General features: G+C 39.9%; 3 protein-coding genes across 5 annotated transcripts in view; 1 reads left to right on the forward strand and 2 right to left on the reverse strand.

The window, feature by feature from the left end:
- Positions 1-285: 285 nt before the first annotated feature.
- On the reverse strand, positions 286-2,596 carry LOC110535977 (probable cytosolic iron-sulfur protein assembly protein ciao1-A). 2 transcript variants are annotated; one of them, XM_021621412.2, is made up of 7 exons: positions 2,158-2,596; positions 1,916-2,064; positions 1,714-1,825; positions 1,488-1,576; positions 1,135-1,327; positions 954-1,026; positions 286-872 (listed from the first exon to the last, which is right to left on the reverse strand). In XM_021621412.2, the coding sequence occupies exons 1-7, from the start codon at positions 2,294-2,296 to the stop codon at positions 638-640; spliced, it is 990 nt and encodes a 329-aa protein (XP_021477087.2). In that variant the 5' UTR covers positions 2,297-2,596; the 3' UTR covers positions 286-637. The 2 variants fall into 2 exon arrangements, with proteins under 2 accessions (XP_021477087.2, XP_021477086.2); XM_021621411.2 differs by having other exon boundaries at positions 1,126-1,327.
- A 117-nt stretch (positions 2,597-2,713) lies between these two features.
- LOC110535979 (transmembrane protein 127) lies at positions 2,714-5,646 on the forward strand. Its single transcript, XM_021621414.2, has 3 exons — positions 2,714-3,473; positions 3,581-3,745; positions 3,869-5,646. Exons 1-3 carry the CDS (start codon positions 3,230-3,232, stop codon positions 4,177-4,179), a joined length of 720 nt encoding a protein of 239 aa, XP_021477089.1. The 5' UTR covers positions 2,714-3,229; the 3' UTR covers positions 4,180-5,646.
- A 7,543-nt stretch (positions 5,647-13,189) lies between these two features.
- LOC110535980 (protein turtle homolog A) overlaps positions 13,190-14,932 on the reverse strand; it is a 38,445-nt gene continuing 36,702 nt past the window's right edge. For both annotated transcript variants that reach the window (XM_021621416.2, XM_036935810.1), the window contains one exon: positions 13,190-14,911. In XM_021621416.2, coding sequence (XP_021477091.2) covers positions 14,886-14,911 — 26 coding nt within the window. In that variant the 3' untranslated portion in view covers positions 13,190-14,885. The remainder of the gene's footprint in view (positions 14,912-14,932) is intronic.

The following is a 14,932-nucleotide window of genomic DNA, read 5'->3' on the forward strand; positions in this document are numbered from 1 at the left end:
TATGCATGTGCATGGGTTCGCTTCATGCGCTTACGTGGTAGCCAAAGGACTGAAATTTACCCACTATGCATTTTACATATAGCTGAGTCTACCTTTTAAAGTGAGGACAATAATCCTTACGAACAATGTAATATTTTTTTAATGCAATGGTATTGAAAGCTAAGGCACTTTCCATCATAATTGTAAGCCAAGTGCTTTCTTTCCCTTACAACGTTTCTGGAAACTTTTAGCTAGCACCAGTTCTAGACATCCAAATGTGCCGAACCACTCAACTTTGATTAAATAGCTATAACAATTTTATTTTATTGATATTACAAAATGCCTTTGGAATATGTGTAAATTGTATTGTTTTTCAAATACATAATTATGACAATACACATTTGGGACCCTTGAAACCATGATTTATGAAGCACAGAACAAGTGCACAGGCAGGAGGAGTCTTATCAGTATCACATGAGACCAAGAAACCTAATGTTACAATCAATCACTAATCTAGTTAGAACAGGATATTCAAAGAGACAAACAAAATACATGACTATTTCAGTGCTGGTAGCACCCTCGATTGTACAAGGTCAATTCAGCACTGTTAAACACTGGATGTGGAAGTCCTAACTGGCTCAGCATACTGTACATTTTCTCAGACCTCAGACTGGTAGTTCCAGACGGCTATCTCCCCATTGTCACTGCAGGAGACAAGGAGCCCAGCCTCCTTGGGGTTCCAGGCGATACAGTTGACATCCTGGCTGTGGGCCTTGGGTACATGGGCAGACAGGGAGAAAACAGGCTGGTCTGGGTCAGCCGTCTCATCCTCCTTAAACACACGCACTCCGTCATCACCACATGCAGTCGCCAGAGCACCGGTCAGCGGACACCTGAGCACAACAAATAAGTACTGAATTGGATCTGTGGCTGCATTTTATCAATATATTTTTTATATAAAAGAGGATGCTCACCATGCAATATCATACACTGTCCGTCCATGAAACCCTGAAAGGGTGCAAACACATTTCCAAGCCGTGTCTGTGCCTTCAGTAAAAAAAAACAAATCAGGCGTTAAATGGGCATTTATCATTACCTTCCTTATCCCCTTACATCATTCACACATTCATGGAGCATCTTGCTCACCCTGCCCACCTCCAGGCTGACATTCTTTCCAGATCTTCACAGTACGGTCATCACTGCACGAGGCCAGTCTCTGGCCACTTGGGTCAAAGGTCAAACCCCAGACAGTGGAGGTGTGACCCTCCAAGGTCGCCCTGCACTCCCAGTCATCATCCTCTTCTTTATAGACGCACACATTGTTGTCGTAGCTACACGAGGCCAGAAGCTGCGTAGAGAACATTTAACTTCAGTGGGTAAAAACACACTGAGTACAGAATACTGAAACGATTAGTCCAGAGAAGCCTTGCAATAGTGTTGGGGTGTGAAAGGATTTTATAATGCTGCTATTTAGTACAAAAAGTGAAACAGTATGAAATAGGCAGTACCTCCTGTGTTGGATGCCAGACAACATGCTTGACATCCTGTGTATGAGAGTTCACCACGCTCACACACTCATACTCATCCTCCTCATCCACTGAGAAAGACAGAAAGAGACATGGTGACAGACTGTTCAAAACAACATACAGATACAACAGCTGAATGTTTATGTGGAACACAAGTAATGTGATAAAAATACAAGGAATTGTATTCCTTTGTTAATGCAGCACTAACCCTCCCAGATCCAGACACTCTTGTCTCTGCTACATGTAGCCAGCAGGTTACCGGATGGGGCCCAGGCCACACATTTGACCTCATTCTCATGTCCTTCCAACACTGTCAAGCACTGAAAGAAACAGAGACAGAGTGATGCTCTCACGGGCCATATCTTACTATCATCGCAAAGCATTTGGTCAATTGTCTGTGGACGACTCACCTCAAAGTCATCATTCTTCTTCTTCCAGATGCAGGTTGTGGCATCAAAGCTGGCTGAGGCCAGGTAGTTTCCACATGGGGACCATGCCACCTTTCTGACAGCTCTCTGGTGTCCATCCTGGAGCACTGTCTTGCATTCCCAAGAGTCACCTACACAGACAAAGGGGTTCATTTTTTCTGTTTTCCCCACCGGCACATGCCTCTGATATGGTTGATTTCACACAATGGATTTGGGATATTTACCTTCCCTTCCCCATATCCGAATGGCCCGGTCACCACCACACGAGGCCAGCAATGTGCCCTTGGGGTTCCATGCAACATACCAACAGCGGGAATCTGGATGCGCGTTGAATTTCTGTAGAAGGGCCAAAGTGTCCTTCATTGCTAACAAGCTTGCTATCTTGCAGTTACTGGCAACTGATAAGCACAATGTGCAGCCACCAAACTAGTCGTAGCTATGAATGATACCAACAAAACCGTATCTCCAAGAAGATAATGCAAATATCATACAGACATAAACAATGACGATAGCTAATATCCACTTAAAATACGACGTTGTTATCCGGTATATGTAAATACATTTACCAACCAAATCCAAAAACGCTCAACCTCAACTTCCTACTTTTTCTTCCTGTTCGTATCTAGTTACTGCTGGCTGCCAATCTAACGTCCATCTGGCTCATTACCGCCCCCATGAGTACAGGGTGAACATTGCGCGTGTTTCTGGTGTGTAGCTGCACAATAACCCAGTAGATGGCGGTAATAACCACAAAAGTACCTTGGTTTGTGATGAATAACAAGGAAGGAAACAATTTTACAGGAAGCTAGCTAGCGAATTGGCTGCCTTTTGTTTTTGTTTTTAGCGAGAGAGCTAGTATAAATCCTGATGTTCGCGTTTTAGATACATTTATTGGCCAGATTGTAAGTATCATATCATAAGATGGTATTTATTATGCCAGTTCACGTTACTGTTTCAATTAGGATTTTATACTTGGCTAGCTAACGTTATACGTCTAAAACGAACTAGATAGCTAACTTCTGCTGCTAACAGGCCTAGGTCGAGATCTTAGCTAGTTAGGTTGAAAATTATCGGTCTATTTTTTTTGTTGTCATTTATCATATCACACCCAACAGTTTAAACTTATTTATTTGACAAATAATGTAACCAGTTGACCTTCACTATCGGTTTTGGTGAGCTGATTATTTCACAGGCGGAAGGGCGCATTGTCAAAACAAAAGCTGTCCGTCCTTTGAGTGACATAACATAGATATACATCAGGCACTGAGTCCTGGTTGAAGACAAAGCGGGAATTGAATGACAATGTATGCACCACCTGGTGCCACTGTCCCTGGAAGCCGGCGAAGGAGAGGGGGTACCGCACTGCCCAAGCAGCCAGAGCGAAGCCTGGCATCTGCCCTCCCCGGAGCACTCTCCATCACTGCTCTATGTACGGCATTGGCTGAACCAGCTTGGGTCCGAGTTCATGGAGGGACGTGTCCCAGGCAGGAGCTTGGAGTGGCTGATGTCCTGGGATACATTGACCCAAAACTCATGGAGGGTAAGTAATGATATTGTCAACAGTGGCTCGAGCACCAAATGTGAAATCACGTTGGCATGTTTACAAGACCTGTGGTTTGTGTTAACTATCACGAACTTCTTCTAAAGATTACTGCATGAACTCCCAGACCATCTTACTGATAAGGGTCATTGCTGCATTCTGCTTCCTGGGCATCCTGTGCAGCCTGACAGCTTTCCTGTTGGATGTCTTTGGACCCAAGCACCCTGCCCTCAAGATCACCCGCAGATATGCATTTGCACACATTCTCACAGGTATGAATGGTTTTGTGGGGGGGGGGGGGTGAGCTTTTCAGCTAAAGAGTGTGAAAACAATTGCAAGGCAAGGTAGAAACAGATAAATATTTTCCCGTTTGCTGTTATTTTGTATGGTTTCAGTGCTGCAGTGTGCCACAGTGATCGGGTTCTGCTACTGGGCCTCAGAGCTCATCTTGTCACTTCAGCAGCAGCACAAGAAGTACCACGGATCCCTCATCTACGTCACTTTTGCCATCAGCTTTTACCTGGTGGCGGGGGCTGGTGGAGCCTCTATTCTGGCCACAGCTGCCAACCTGCTGCGCCACTACCCCACAGAGGAGGAAGAGCAGGCTCTGGAGCTTCTCTCAGAGATGGAGGAGAGCAGTGAAACATATCCTGCTGATTATGACATTGCCAACCAGTTCCAGCCGCCTCCTGCATACATGCCTTAATGTTGCCAGACGGCCGCTTCTTTCTCTTACATCCAGGCTTCTCTATGAGTACCACTTTTTGCCTCGTAACAAACACATATACAGATATGTGATCCAATAATTGTACCAAATGGATATTCTCTGCAAATAGCTTATTCTCCTTTCCTTTATCAACACACTAATGAACACACTTATTTCTTGATTGTGGGTGCTTGAGTGCATGAAAGCTTCCTTTTATGATGGCAGAGATTCAATACTTGAATCTTATTTTCACCACTGAAGCTTTTAGTAATTTGCATGTAAATGGCATTAAAGTCTTGACCCATACATGTAAAGCAAGAGACAGTGGTAATATATGGGGTGTTAATTCACTGTGCGGTTTGGGTCTACGCCTGGTTATTGGATGATCAGATATGGGTTGTGACTCAACTTGGTATATGACAGTGTATGACAGTCATGGCTTGACAAAGGTCAAGTTTTCAACAAAGTTTCAAGTTTCCACAGTGTGGCAGTAGTATTTGGCCCTTGGTTTGAAGCATTAAATACCCACTGAACATCCAAAACTTGGTGACTTGCCTGCCATGTGAATATTATTTGACATTTTATCAGTTAAACCTAATAAAAGGCACCAAGATTACACAGACACTGAATTGTGGACATTTATTTTTCAATTGAAATGGACCATTATTTATTGACTGCCTGTCCCTGGTGTGGTAAATGTGTTTTTTTATTTTTATGTGTATGAAAGGCACTGTTTTGCATTTTATTTAGTCTTGCAGTTGTGAACTTGGAAATTAATAGGTTTTCAATATTCTGTAAAATTGGTTTGTCATGGTAGTAAAAAAATAAGTTATTTTACATGATTATGGCTAGTGAGTTAGGCACTCATTGCTGTGAAAGTAATTGATGGAAAACCATGAGAAATGTGAAGTCTCATATTGCAATGGACATTATTCAAGATGTTCCTATGTTGGACAACTAGAGGAACATTATTTTCTCATTTTAACAATGGGGAAAATGGGTAGAACGTCATTGTAGAATCATCAATCCACAATGCATTGGTAATTTCATAAATTAAGTAATTTCACTTAAATATACACAACTGATTGACAACTCTTAATTGTACTTTGTGATTACTTGGCTTGAGTTATGTGACAGTTGTGTGTTGTCTGTGCATGAGTTCTTCCCCCTTCCCCCCTCACTATCATCAAGATAGTGAGAATCTGATTGTAATTATTTGGGATGGAATCTTACACACACATATCTTAACTTGTGTTCAGATTCAGCCCTGTACTGCTTACTTTTTACATTTTTTATAAATGTGGTTAATAATATACTTTTACCATAGGTGATTTGTTGCTCTATTGTTTATTTTATTTTAGCCTTTCCCCTCATTGTTGCTTTACTTTCATCAGTCTGTAAACATGTATTGTGGACTGTTTATACAAAAGCAGGTCATATTCGAAAATAAAAAGAAATTGTCAAATTTTTCTTTTAGATAATTGCTTTCAATGTAAGAATTGTAAATGTAGGCTCGTACCCGGCTCCACAAGGGTACTAAAGGGGGCATGCTTCAGTTCGGTTAGCGCCTAGCCTAGGAGAACCGAACGAGTGTGCTCGCATACTCCCTTAAAAGGCCTTCGCTTAAAAACGAGAGAAAAGTGGTAATTGTACTGTTTTTCCATTTTGAGACGCCGTAGCCAGTAGTCACTTCCTCAAAATAGTCAGAATTAATCTAAGATTAAACCCCCTTTTTTAAAATCATTATTATTAACAACAAATCAATACAAAAATTACATGGGGGAACACAAGTGTGAGATCTACAGTGCCTTGCGAAAGTATTCGGCCCTCTTGAACTTTGCGACCTTTTGCCACATTTCAGGCTTCAAACATAAAGATATAAAACTGTATTTTTTTGTGAAGAATCAACAACAAGTGGGACAAAATCATGAAGTGGAACGACATTTATTGGATATTTCAAACTTTTTTAACAAATCAAAAACTGAAAAATTGGGCGTGCGAAATTATTCAGCCCCCTTAAGTTAATACTTTGTAGCGCCACCTTTTGCTGCGATTACAGCTGTAAGTCGCTTGGGGTATGTCTCTATCAGTTTTGCACATCGAGAGACTGACATTTTTTCCCATTCCTCCTTGCAAAACAGCTCGAGCTCAGTGAGGTTGGATGGAGAGCATTTGTGAACAGCAGTTTTCAGTTCTTTCCACAGATTCTCGATTGGATTCAGGTCTGGACTTTGACTTGGCCATTCTAACACCTGGATATGTTTATTTTTGAACCATTCCATTATAGATTTTGCTTTATGTTTTGGATCATTGTCTTGTTGGAAGACAAATCTCCGTCCCAGTCTCAGGTCTTTTGCAGACTCCATCAGGTTTTCTTCCAGAATGGTCCTGTATTTGGCTCCATCCATCTTCCCATCAATTTTAACCATCTTCCCTGTCCCTGCTGAAGAAAAGCAGGACCAAACAATGATGCTGCCACCACCATGTTTGACAGTGGGGATGGTGTGTTCAGGGTGATGGGCTGTGTTGCTTTTACGCCAAACATAACGCTTTGCATTGTTGCCAAAAAGTTCAATTTTGGTTTCATCTGACCAGAGCATCTTCTTCCACATGTTTGGTGTGTCTCCCAGGTGGCTTGTGGCAAACTTTAAACAACACTTTTTATGGATGTCTTTAAGAAATGGCTTTCTTCTTGCCACTCTTCCATAAAGGCCAGATTTGTGCAATATACGACTGATTGTTGTCCTATGGACAGAGTCTCCCACCTCAGCTGTAGATCTCTGCAGTTCATCCAGAGTGATCATGGGCCTCTTGGCTGCATCTCTGATCAGTCTTCTCCTTGTATGAGCTGAAAGTTTAGAGGGACGGCCAGGTCTTGGTAGATTTGCAGTGGTCTGATACTCCTTCCATTTCAATATTATCGCTCCTTGGGATGTTTAAAGCTTGGGAAATCTTTTTGTATCCAAATCCGGCTTTAAACTTCTTCACAACAGTATCTCGGACCTGCCTGGTGTGTTCCTTGTTCTTCATGATGCTCTCTGCGCTTTTAACGGACCTCTGAGACTATCACAGTGCAGGTGCATTTATACCAACAGTGGATCATTCAGAGATCCTCACTGAACTTCTGGAGAGAGTTTACTTCACTGAAAGTAAAGGGGCTGAAAAATTTTGCACGCCCAATTTTTCAGTTTTTGATTTGTTAAAAAAGTTTGAAATATCCAATAAATGTCGTTCCATTTCATGATTGTGTCCTACTTGTTGTTGATTCTTCACAAAAAAATACAGTTTTATATCTTTATGTTTGAAGCCTGAAATGTGGCAAAAGGTCGCAAAGGTTGTTTCAACTTATTTCTATCGTAGGTAAAGAATCCAAGTAGTACATCTCTCCATAAGTGTAAAATCTTCATAAATGTGTTCAATTACACATGTTATACATGATGTCTTGCCACAGATTCATTACATGAATACAATGCCAAAAAATATGCATCACCGTTTCTGGGAGGTCATTACAAAAGGTACAATTTGAATATATGTTTTTCTTAAACTTCTTCATATAGTAGTTGGCAGGATAATATTCATGATTTTTTTTAAAATTTAAACGTCCTTAATTTTGTTAATACAGTAAGTAGGTATGTGTGTGGTAACATCCAAACTTTTTTCAACATATATGATCAATAAAACCATTCCAATAAAGGCATGACATGAGGTATAGATACAACATCCTGCTGAAAGAAGGCTAGTATTGTTGTTGGATGGACCAAAAGAGAAACAAATCTTTCCTACTGATGAGTCACCAGGTTAATCTTAGGTATGTTCTGAGGGTCAGGCCTTGACACGTTCCTGAAAAATAAAGCAACACCTGCGGGAATGGCATCTAAAACAATTGCACATCTTTAGGTGTTACAAGGATCTTGTAGAGTGGTAAGAATTCCTTATAATTAAGTAAAAGACCCTCTGCAGCCGAAAAAAAAAAACTTACCGAAGTCCAAAACGAACAAAAACGTCACAAAAGTCTAAGGCACTGCATCTCACTGCAAGAGGCGTCACTGCAGTTCCTGGTTTGAATCCAGGCTGCGTAACATCCAGACGTGATTGGGAGTCCCATAGGGCGGCACACAATTGGCCCAACGTCGTCCGGGTTTAGCCATCATTGGAAATAAGAATTTGTTCTTAATTCACTTGCCTATTTGAGGTGTCCAAATACCTTAGAAAAAATGGTAGTAATCTTGCTAAGACCAGAAGAGCTGAGGAGGAAAAGGTGATCATTAAGATGCCTTCCCTTTTTCAGAGGTCCCTAGCAGACCTCTCAGGGGGGGGGGAAGATGGAACTAATTGAGTTACAAAATAAACTGGATAATATATATAAATTAAAAGCAGAAGGAGCCTTTATTAGATCTAGGAAAAAATGGATTGAAGAGGGAGAACAGAATTCATCCTATTTCTTTAGACTTGAGAAATTTCACTCTAAAAATTACACTATCCATAAATTAAACATTGATGGTGTTATTACACATGACCAAAAATGAATTGCTAAATACTGTAGCAATTTTTACAGAAAATTGTATAGCTCTACGTATTGTCAGGAATCCACAGATATGTTTTTTAACTCACTGAAAAATGTTCACTCTATCAGTGATATAGAATCTAAACAGTGTGATGAGCGCATCAAAGTTGAAGAGATTATAGAGTCTATCAAACATCTAAAGAACAATAAATCACCAGGTGTTGATGGAATCACATCAGAATTGTACAAATTATTTTCTGAATAAGTAGCTTTTGCAATTGTTTTAGATGCCATTCCCTCAGGTGTTGCTATGTTATTCAGGAACGTGTCAAGACCTGACCCTCAGAGCCTACCTTCTATTGACCCTGTTGACTCATCAGTAGGAAAGATTTGTTTCTCTTTTGGTCCATTCAACAACAGAGCGTTACAAACCTTGTTTCAGCAGGATGTTGTATCTGGATGTATACCTTATGTCATGCCTTATTGGAATGGATTTTTTGATAATATCTGTTGGAAAAAAGTTTGGATGTTGCCACACACATACCTACTTGTTAACAAAATTAAGGAAGTTTCCTTTAACATAAATATTATCCTGCCAACCACTATATGAAGAAGTTTAAGGAAAACATCAACTCAAATTGCTCCTTTTGTAATGACCACCCAGAAACAGTGTTGCATCTTTTTTGGCATTGTATGAATGTAAGAAAACTGTGGCAAGACATCAGTAGGTTTATTATTGAACACATTTATGAAGATTTTACTATATTGTTGAGAGATGTAGTGTTTGAATTATTTACATACAATAGAAATAAGCTGAAACATTTTCATGTAATTCATTTCATTATTCTTTTGGCCAAATTTCATATACACAAATGTAAATTTACAAACAGAAAACCACATTTTAGTACCCTACAAAAAGAAATTGAACTGTAATTTAAGACGGTTAAATGCTTTACTAACAAAAAAGCTGTTAGAATTGTAAGTATATGTATGTCCCTTAAGGTCCTTGTGTAATTGTAATGTGATATTGTACCCCCTAGCTCGATTGTCCATGGTTTGTAATCTATGTATGCTTGTGTTCCCTCGTGTGCTTTATGTATTGATTTGTTGTTAATAAAAATAAATTAAAAATAAATTAAAACGAAAAAAAATAAAAAACTCACTTGCCTAATTCAATAAAGTTTAAATTAAAAAATATATGCACTTCCGGCTAGGAAGCATGTGAACGCCAACAATGTGCCACCTCAAATTGAAACTATTGCCAAAGATATTTATAACTAATCTGTGTTGTTTACAGTGGGAGCAAGAGGGAAGCTTAGTGGGCAGAACAAGCAAGGAGGTGGTCAAAATCAATCACTCCTTCGTTGCCCGGGCGGTGTGTTTGGGATCATTGTCATGCTGAAAGACCCAGCCACGTTTCATCTTCAATGCCCTTGCTGATGGTAGGCTTTGTTACTTTGGTCCCAGCTCTCTGCAGGTCATTCACTAGGTCCCCCCGTGTGGTTCTGGGATTTTTGCTCACCGTTCTTGTGATCATTTTGACCCCCACGGGGTGAGATCTTGCGTGGAGCCCCAGATCGAGGGAGATTATCAGTGGTCTTGTATGTCTTCCATTTCCTAATAATTGCTCCCACAGTTGATTTCTTCAAACCAAGCTGCTTACCTATTGCAGATTCAGTCTTCCCAGCCTGGTGCAGGTCTACGATTTTGTTTCTGGTGTCCTTTGACAGCTCTTTGGTCTTGGCCATAGTGGAGTTTGGAGTGTGACTGTTTGAGGTTGTGGACAGGTGTCTTTTATACCGATAACAAGTTCAAACAGGTGCCATTAATACAGGTAACGAGTGGAGGACAGAGGAGCCTCTTAAAGAATAAGTTACAGGTCTGTGAGAGCCAGAAATCTTGCTTGTTTGTAGGTGACCAAATACTTTTTTCACACCATAATTTGCAAATAAATTCATTAAAAATCCTACAATGTGATTTTCTGGATTTTTTTCTCTCTCATTTTGTCTGTCATAGTTGAAGTGTACCTATGATGAAAATTACAGGCCTCTCATCTTTTTAAGTGGGAGAACTTGCACAATTGGTGGCTGACTAAATCATTTTTTGCCCCACTGTATTTGCATATTTCCGTTAGGGAACGCCTCTTCTGAAGTGCGCGTCTGCACAAATGCAACCTTGCACTTTTTTTAAATTTATGTTTTACTTTGGCAGAGCGTCAAGTCTATAAAATTTAGTGCACTGTGTTCATAACAGATTCTAGTTTTGGGAACAGAAAAATGTATTGAGATGAGATGATTAATCAATGAGAAAGAATATTGGCTCGGTTTCATCTAGTCCCATTACCCGCGGCTGGACTTCATCTCACTACCATATGTGGTGGTGAGAAAACATTCTAAACGAATGCTTCAACTTTATAGCCTCTGTGACGTGTTTGGTTTACCCCTTCTGTCTGTGCTATTGCCCCCTCAGTTTTAATACAGATGTGTGTGCCTGGGTATCTCCTGTAGAAAATGTTGAACTCTAGGTTTCCATCCTTCTTGAACTCACCTGTTCTTATGGTGTCATCCTCACAGCATACAAACACAGACAATACAATTATTCTTCATGATTTCGATGGAAATCAAGGTTTATACTGAATAACATCAGATGTGATCATAGGCTAAACCTTGCAGTGAAAATCTTACTCATGGGATCCTCTCAACTGTGCAGTACACATCCACCATTACCTAAGGTGGTAATATCTGTTCATGATAATGCAATAACAATGTCCCAGTGATGTGTATACCTGTATCTTTAGGCTGGCTGAGTCGAGGACGGTGGTCACTAGATTGGGCTGGGGAATACACTGTAATTTATAATGGAGATGTCACAATATAGACTTTACGTCTGTCCCCTCGCCCCGACCTGGGCGCGAACAGTCACCCTCGAAGCATCGTTACCCATCGCTCCACAAAAGCTGCGGCTCTTGCAGAGCAAGGGGAACCACTACTTCAAGGTCTCAGAGCAAGTGACGTCACCGATTGAAACGCCATTGGGGGCGCACCACCGCCAACTAGCTAGCAATTTTATATCGGCTACACGGAGACATGTTGTAGGTTTGTGTGTGGAAACGTGTGTGTGACCTGACAAAAGCTAAACATTGGTTCCTCTTGAAGTCTGATAGTCCTGTCCAGCTGGTCTGGAATCAACTCAGGTATCTTCCACTATAAAGATATAACTCTATAAAGATATAACTCAGAGACAGACACACAACTGATAATGTAGCTTAGCTATACCTCATAAGAATGTGTCATGCCATGTATAAATTACAGTATTGTGATAATCAGATGCCATGTGAGGCTAAGGTATTCTTCCCCAGATGCATTCATTCGCTCCCTCTCATACTAGCTAGCTACTCCTCTCAAACTCACGATCACACACAGATGGCTTCAACCTAACAAGCTTAGGAAACATCATTCAGTGTCGTAACATTAGCCCGTTTGTTTGCTATATAGCTAACTAGCAATCTAGGTTAGCTAAAAAAGATAAGTGTCCCGTCTGGTCAGCATCTAAAACAGCTAGTTAGCTAGCCACATCCTCTAACTCAACGATTTACGATAGACTTGAGTTTAGCTTGGTTGGCTAGCTAACGTTAGTGAGAGAGCTATGTAGATCCTGTAACCACAATAGAGCCTAATTTAATGTAATCTATATAGCTAACTAGTTAGTTTAACTAGCTGCTGTTATTAAGTAGCTAGCTTGCTACAGTTAGCTCGTTAGCTAGCTATCTAGCAATATTAACCACAAACAAAAATGCTCAAACAACCAAAACATAATAGGCAATTGTAGCAGCACGTGATCACATCAACCCGCATTTCTTCCAATCCGTCCCCTGGACTCTACTAGCTAGTCATTCAACATAACACTCCATAGCAGTCTGAGCTGTAGCTACATATTGTGCCCCCTGCTGCCTCCCTCCACTTCTCAACGTTCTTCCAAAGAAGTGTGATGTGAAGTTTGCACTTACAATCGTACACTCCTCCCCATAGAAGTCGTCACTCCTGGTTCTCGTTGCATCAGCAGTTCGAGTCTCCCAATAATCACTCTATTGCGGCATTGCCTTATCAGTTGTTAGTTAAATATTATATTTTACAATCGAGGTATAGCACGCATTACGCCTCATACCCTAGCGCCGATTGGCATGAGAGAAAGAGTGATCTTGGGTCTCATCAAACAGAGCCTAAACTTCAACATAGAAGAGAGGAGGAACAAACTGTGCTGAAATCCCGTCTGAGAAGAGTGCTGTAGGACACAACATAATAATCACAAATTATGCTTCCCTCAGTTTTGAACCCAGTTCACTGAATGGTGACCTCGTGTAAAGTCTGAAATAAGTAAAGGTGTAAAGTCTGTGAATGATTCACTCTTGAGTTCTATCTCACTGTTACCAATCAAATGAACATGGGTGCAGACTGGATAGTTCAGGACCCTGTTCAAGACTTTTCAATGTCAAATCATAATGTCACATTCTGGTACATTCAGAATAAAACAATTTATTCAATACAAAAATAAAAACGACAATGACAACAACCAAATGAGCAGATATTGAAAAAACATCCAGTTTGTACAAAACATCAAACTTATTTAAAAAAATGCCAATGTACTCCAAATGTACAGATGTACAAATGCTCCTTAAGTATAATACATGCTTCAAATCTTTCTTTTTATGAAATTGTATAAGAAATATCTCTCTTGGTTACTGTAAAACAGTTCCATTATAAAGTACAGTTTTTTAAAATTAAATAACAAATGTCAGGACACAATTTTGGTTATAAAATGTACAACACTAAATGGAGACTTCTTATTCCAGCAGAATTCAGCTTAATGGAGTATATTCACAGTGTGCTTTTCACATCAATAATGTGAACTTGCATGTAAACATTGTTGCATATCAAAACTCATGTTAATAAATATACAATAATGTTCAATAATGCTTGTAGTACAAAAGGTGATGACATACATTATACACAGTACTTCATCTCAAGCCGTATTGTTCTTCTTGAATTCCAGTAATTTAATATAGGCTTAGTTTGGGAATAATGTTCAACCATATTTGTGAATGGTGAACTACCATTTTTTGGGGGGACAAAGGTAAAGCAAAGATGATACACAACCTGTCCCTGTCATGGACAACTTTATAACATATTTTTCATATGATCAAGGATTAAGATGTTGAGTTGCTATGGTACCAAAAATACAAGGTGTAATTGTCTAGGGCTACAGTATATGAAAACATTGACACATAAATTACAGCAATCACTCAACACTTTCCTGTTAGTCTGAAATACTCTGCGGAGAAAACTGAGTATAATTACAAACACAACAATGAGGGAGATTTACCTGTTTAATTGGGAAATGAATAAACATGTTTTTCTGCTCAGGTAATGGTGAGCTAGCTACCCACTCACTGTAACAATGCAACACAAAGATGAAGGCTCGCTCACTCAAAGCACATGCCATTTAGGTGGCTAATGACAAAATACTGTTTGTGTTGAGTACGGTACTAAATCTTTATATTCAGTATTTTCACATACAGATCCATACATTGTCATAAACTGACTGGTGTTTTCACCAATTTTCATAAAATGGTGGGGGAAGCAAAAAGACTTTGTCCTTGATTTGAAATACTCTTTGGACTTGAAATACAGATCTCAGGCACAAGTTATAGCTTGCCTCCATTAGCTGGCCAAGTGGTTATGTACAAGCATGAATCCAGGGACTTTTCCAATATCTTTTTTTAAAGCGGGAGAGCTGTGTTTGATTGTCCAAGCTTACCAAAAGCCCATAAAACACTTGTTGTTTTGGTTTACATTTGTACTTGCCTCTTTGAAAAGTTCCTGGTCAGTTTCACCAAAACACAAGAAATATAAATATCCAGTATCTCATAACAGGCTCCAATCAGGGCCAAATATTATTCTGTGTCAATAATGATGGCACAACACAGGTATCAATATCTGTGGCAATTGGTGTGTACGACGTGCGCCATATGATCAAGCATATCCTGTCTCTTTCAGTTGGTTACACTTTTGACAGTGTTCCGTCCACAGAGGATCCAGTTGGATTGGGGAGGATTTGGATATTGAGGTGTTGCATGAAGCTTCAAAAAAAGATATCAAGCATACATCCAGGACCACAGTACTGTCAGTTCTCTGCATCTGAGAAACTATTTGCTTCCTTTCTTTGACATATCTGAAATACAAAATGTTAACG

Source organism: Oncorhynchus mykiss, chromosome 11 (genome assembly GCF_013265735.2).
Source record: "Oncorhynchus mykiss isolate Arlee chromosome 11, USDA_OmykA_1.1, whole genome shotgun sequence".
NCBI classification, from domain to species: Eukaryota; Metazoa; Chordata; class Actinopteri; order Salmoniformes; family Salmonidae; genus Oncorhynchus; species Oncorhynchus mykiss.

Excerpts from the sequence above, each read along its gene's own strand:
- LOC110535977 (XM_021621411.2), bottom strand. The coding sequence starts at position 2,296 with ATGAAGGACACTTTGGCCCTTCTACAGAAATTCAACGCGCATCCAGAT. Across the intron at positions 1,826-1,915 it reads AGAAGAATGATGACTTTGAG|TGCTTGACAGTGTTGGAAGG; the intron begins GTGAGTCGTCCA and ends TGTTTCTTTCAG. Across the intron at positions 1,328-1,487 it reads TCTGGCATCCAACACAGGAG|CTTCTGGCCTCGTGTAGCTA; the intron begins GTACTGCCTATT and ends TTCTCTACGCAG.
- LOC110535979 (XM_021621414.2), top strand. The coding sequence starts at position 3,230 with ATGACAATGTATGCACCACCTGGTGCCACTGTCCCTGGAAGCCGGCGA. Across the intron at positions 3,474-3,580 it reads TGACCCAAAACTCATGGAGG|ATTACTGCATGAACTCCCAG; the intron begins GTAAGTAATGAT and ends CTTCTTCTAAAG. Across the intron at positions 3,746-3,868 it reads ATTTGCACACATTCTCACAG|TGCTGCAGTGTGCCACAGTG; the intron begins GTATGAATGGTT and ends GTATGGTTTCAG.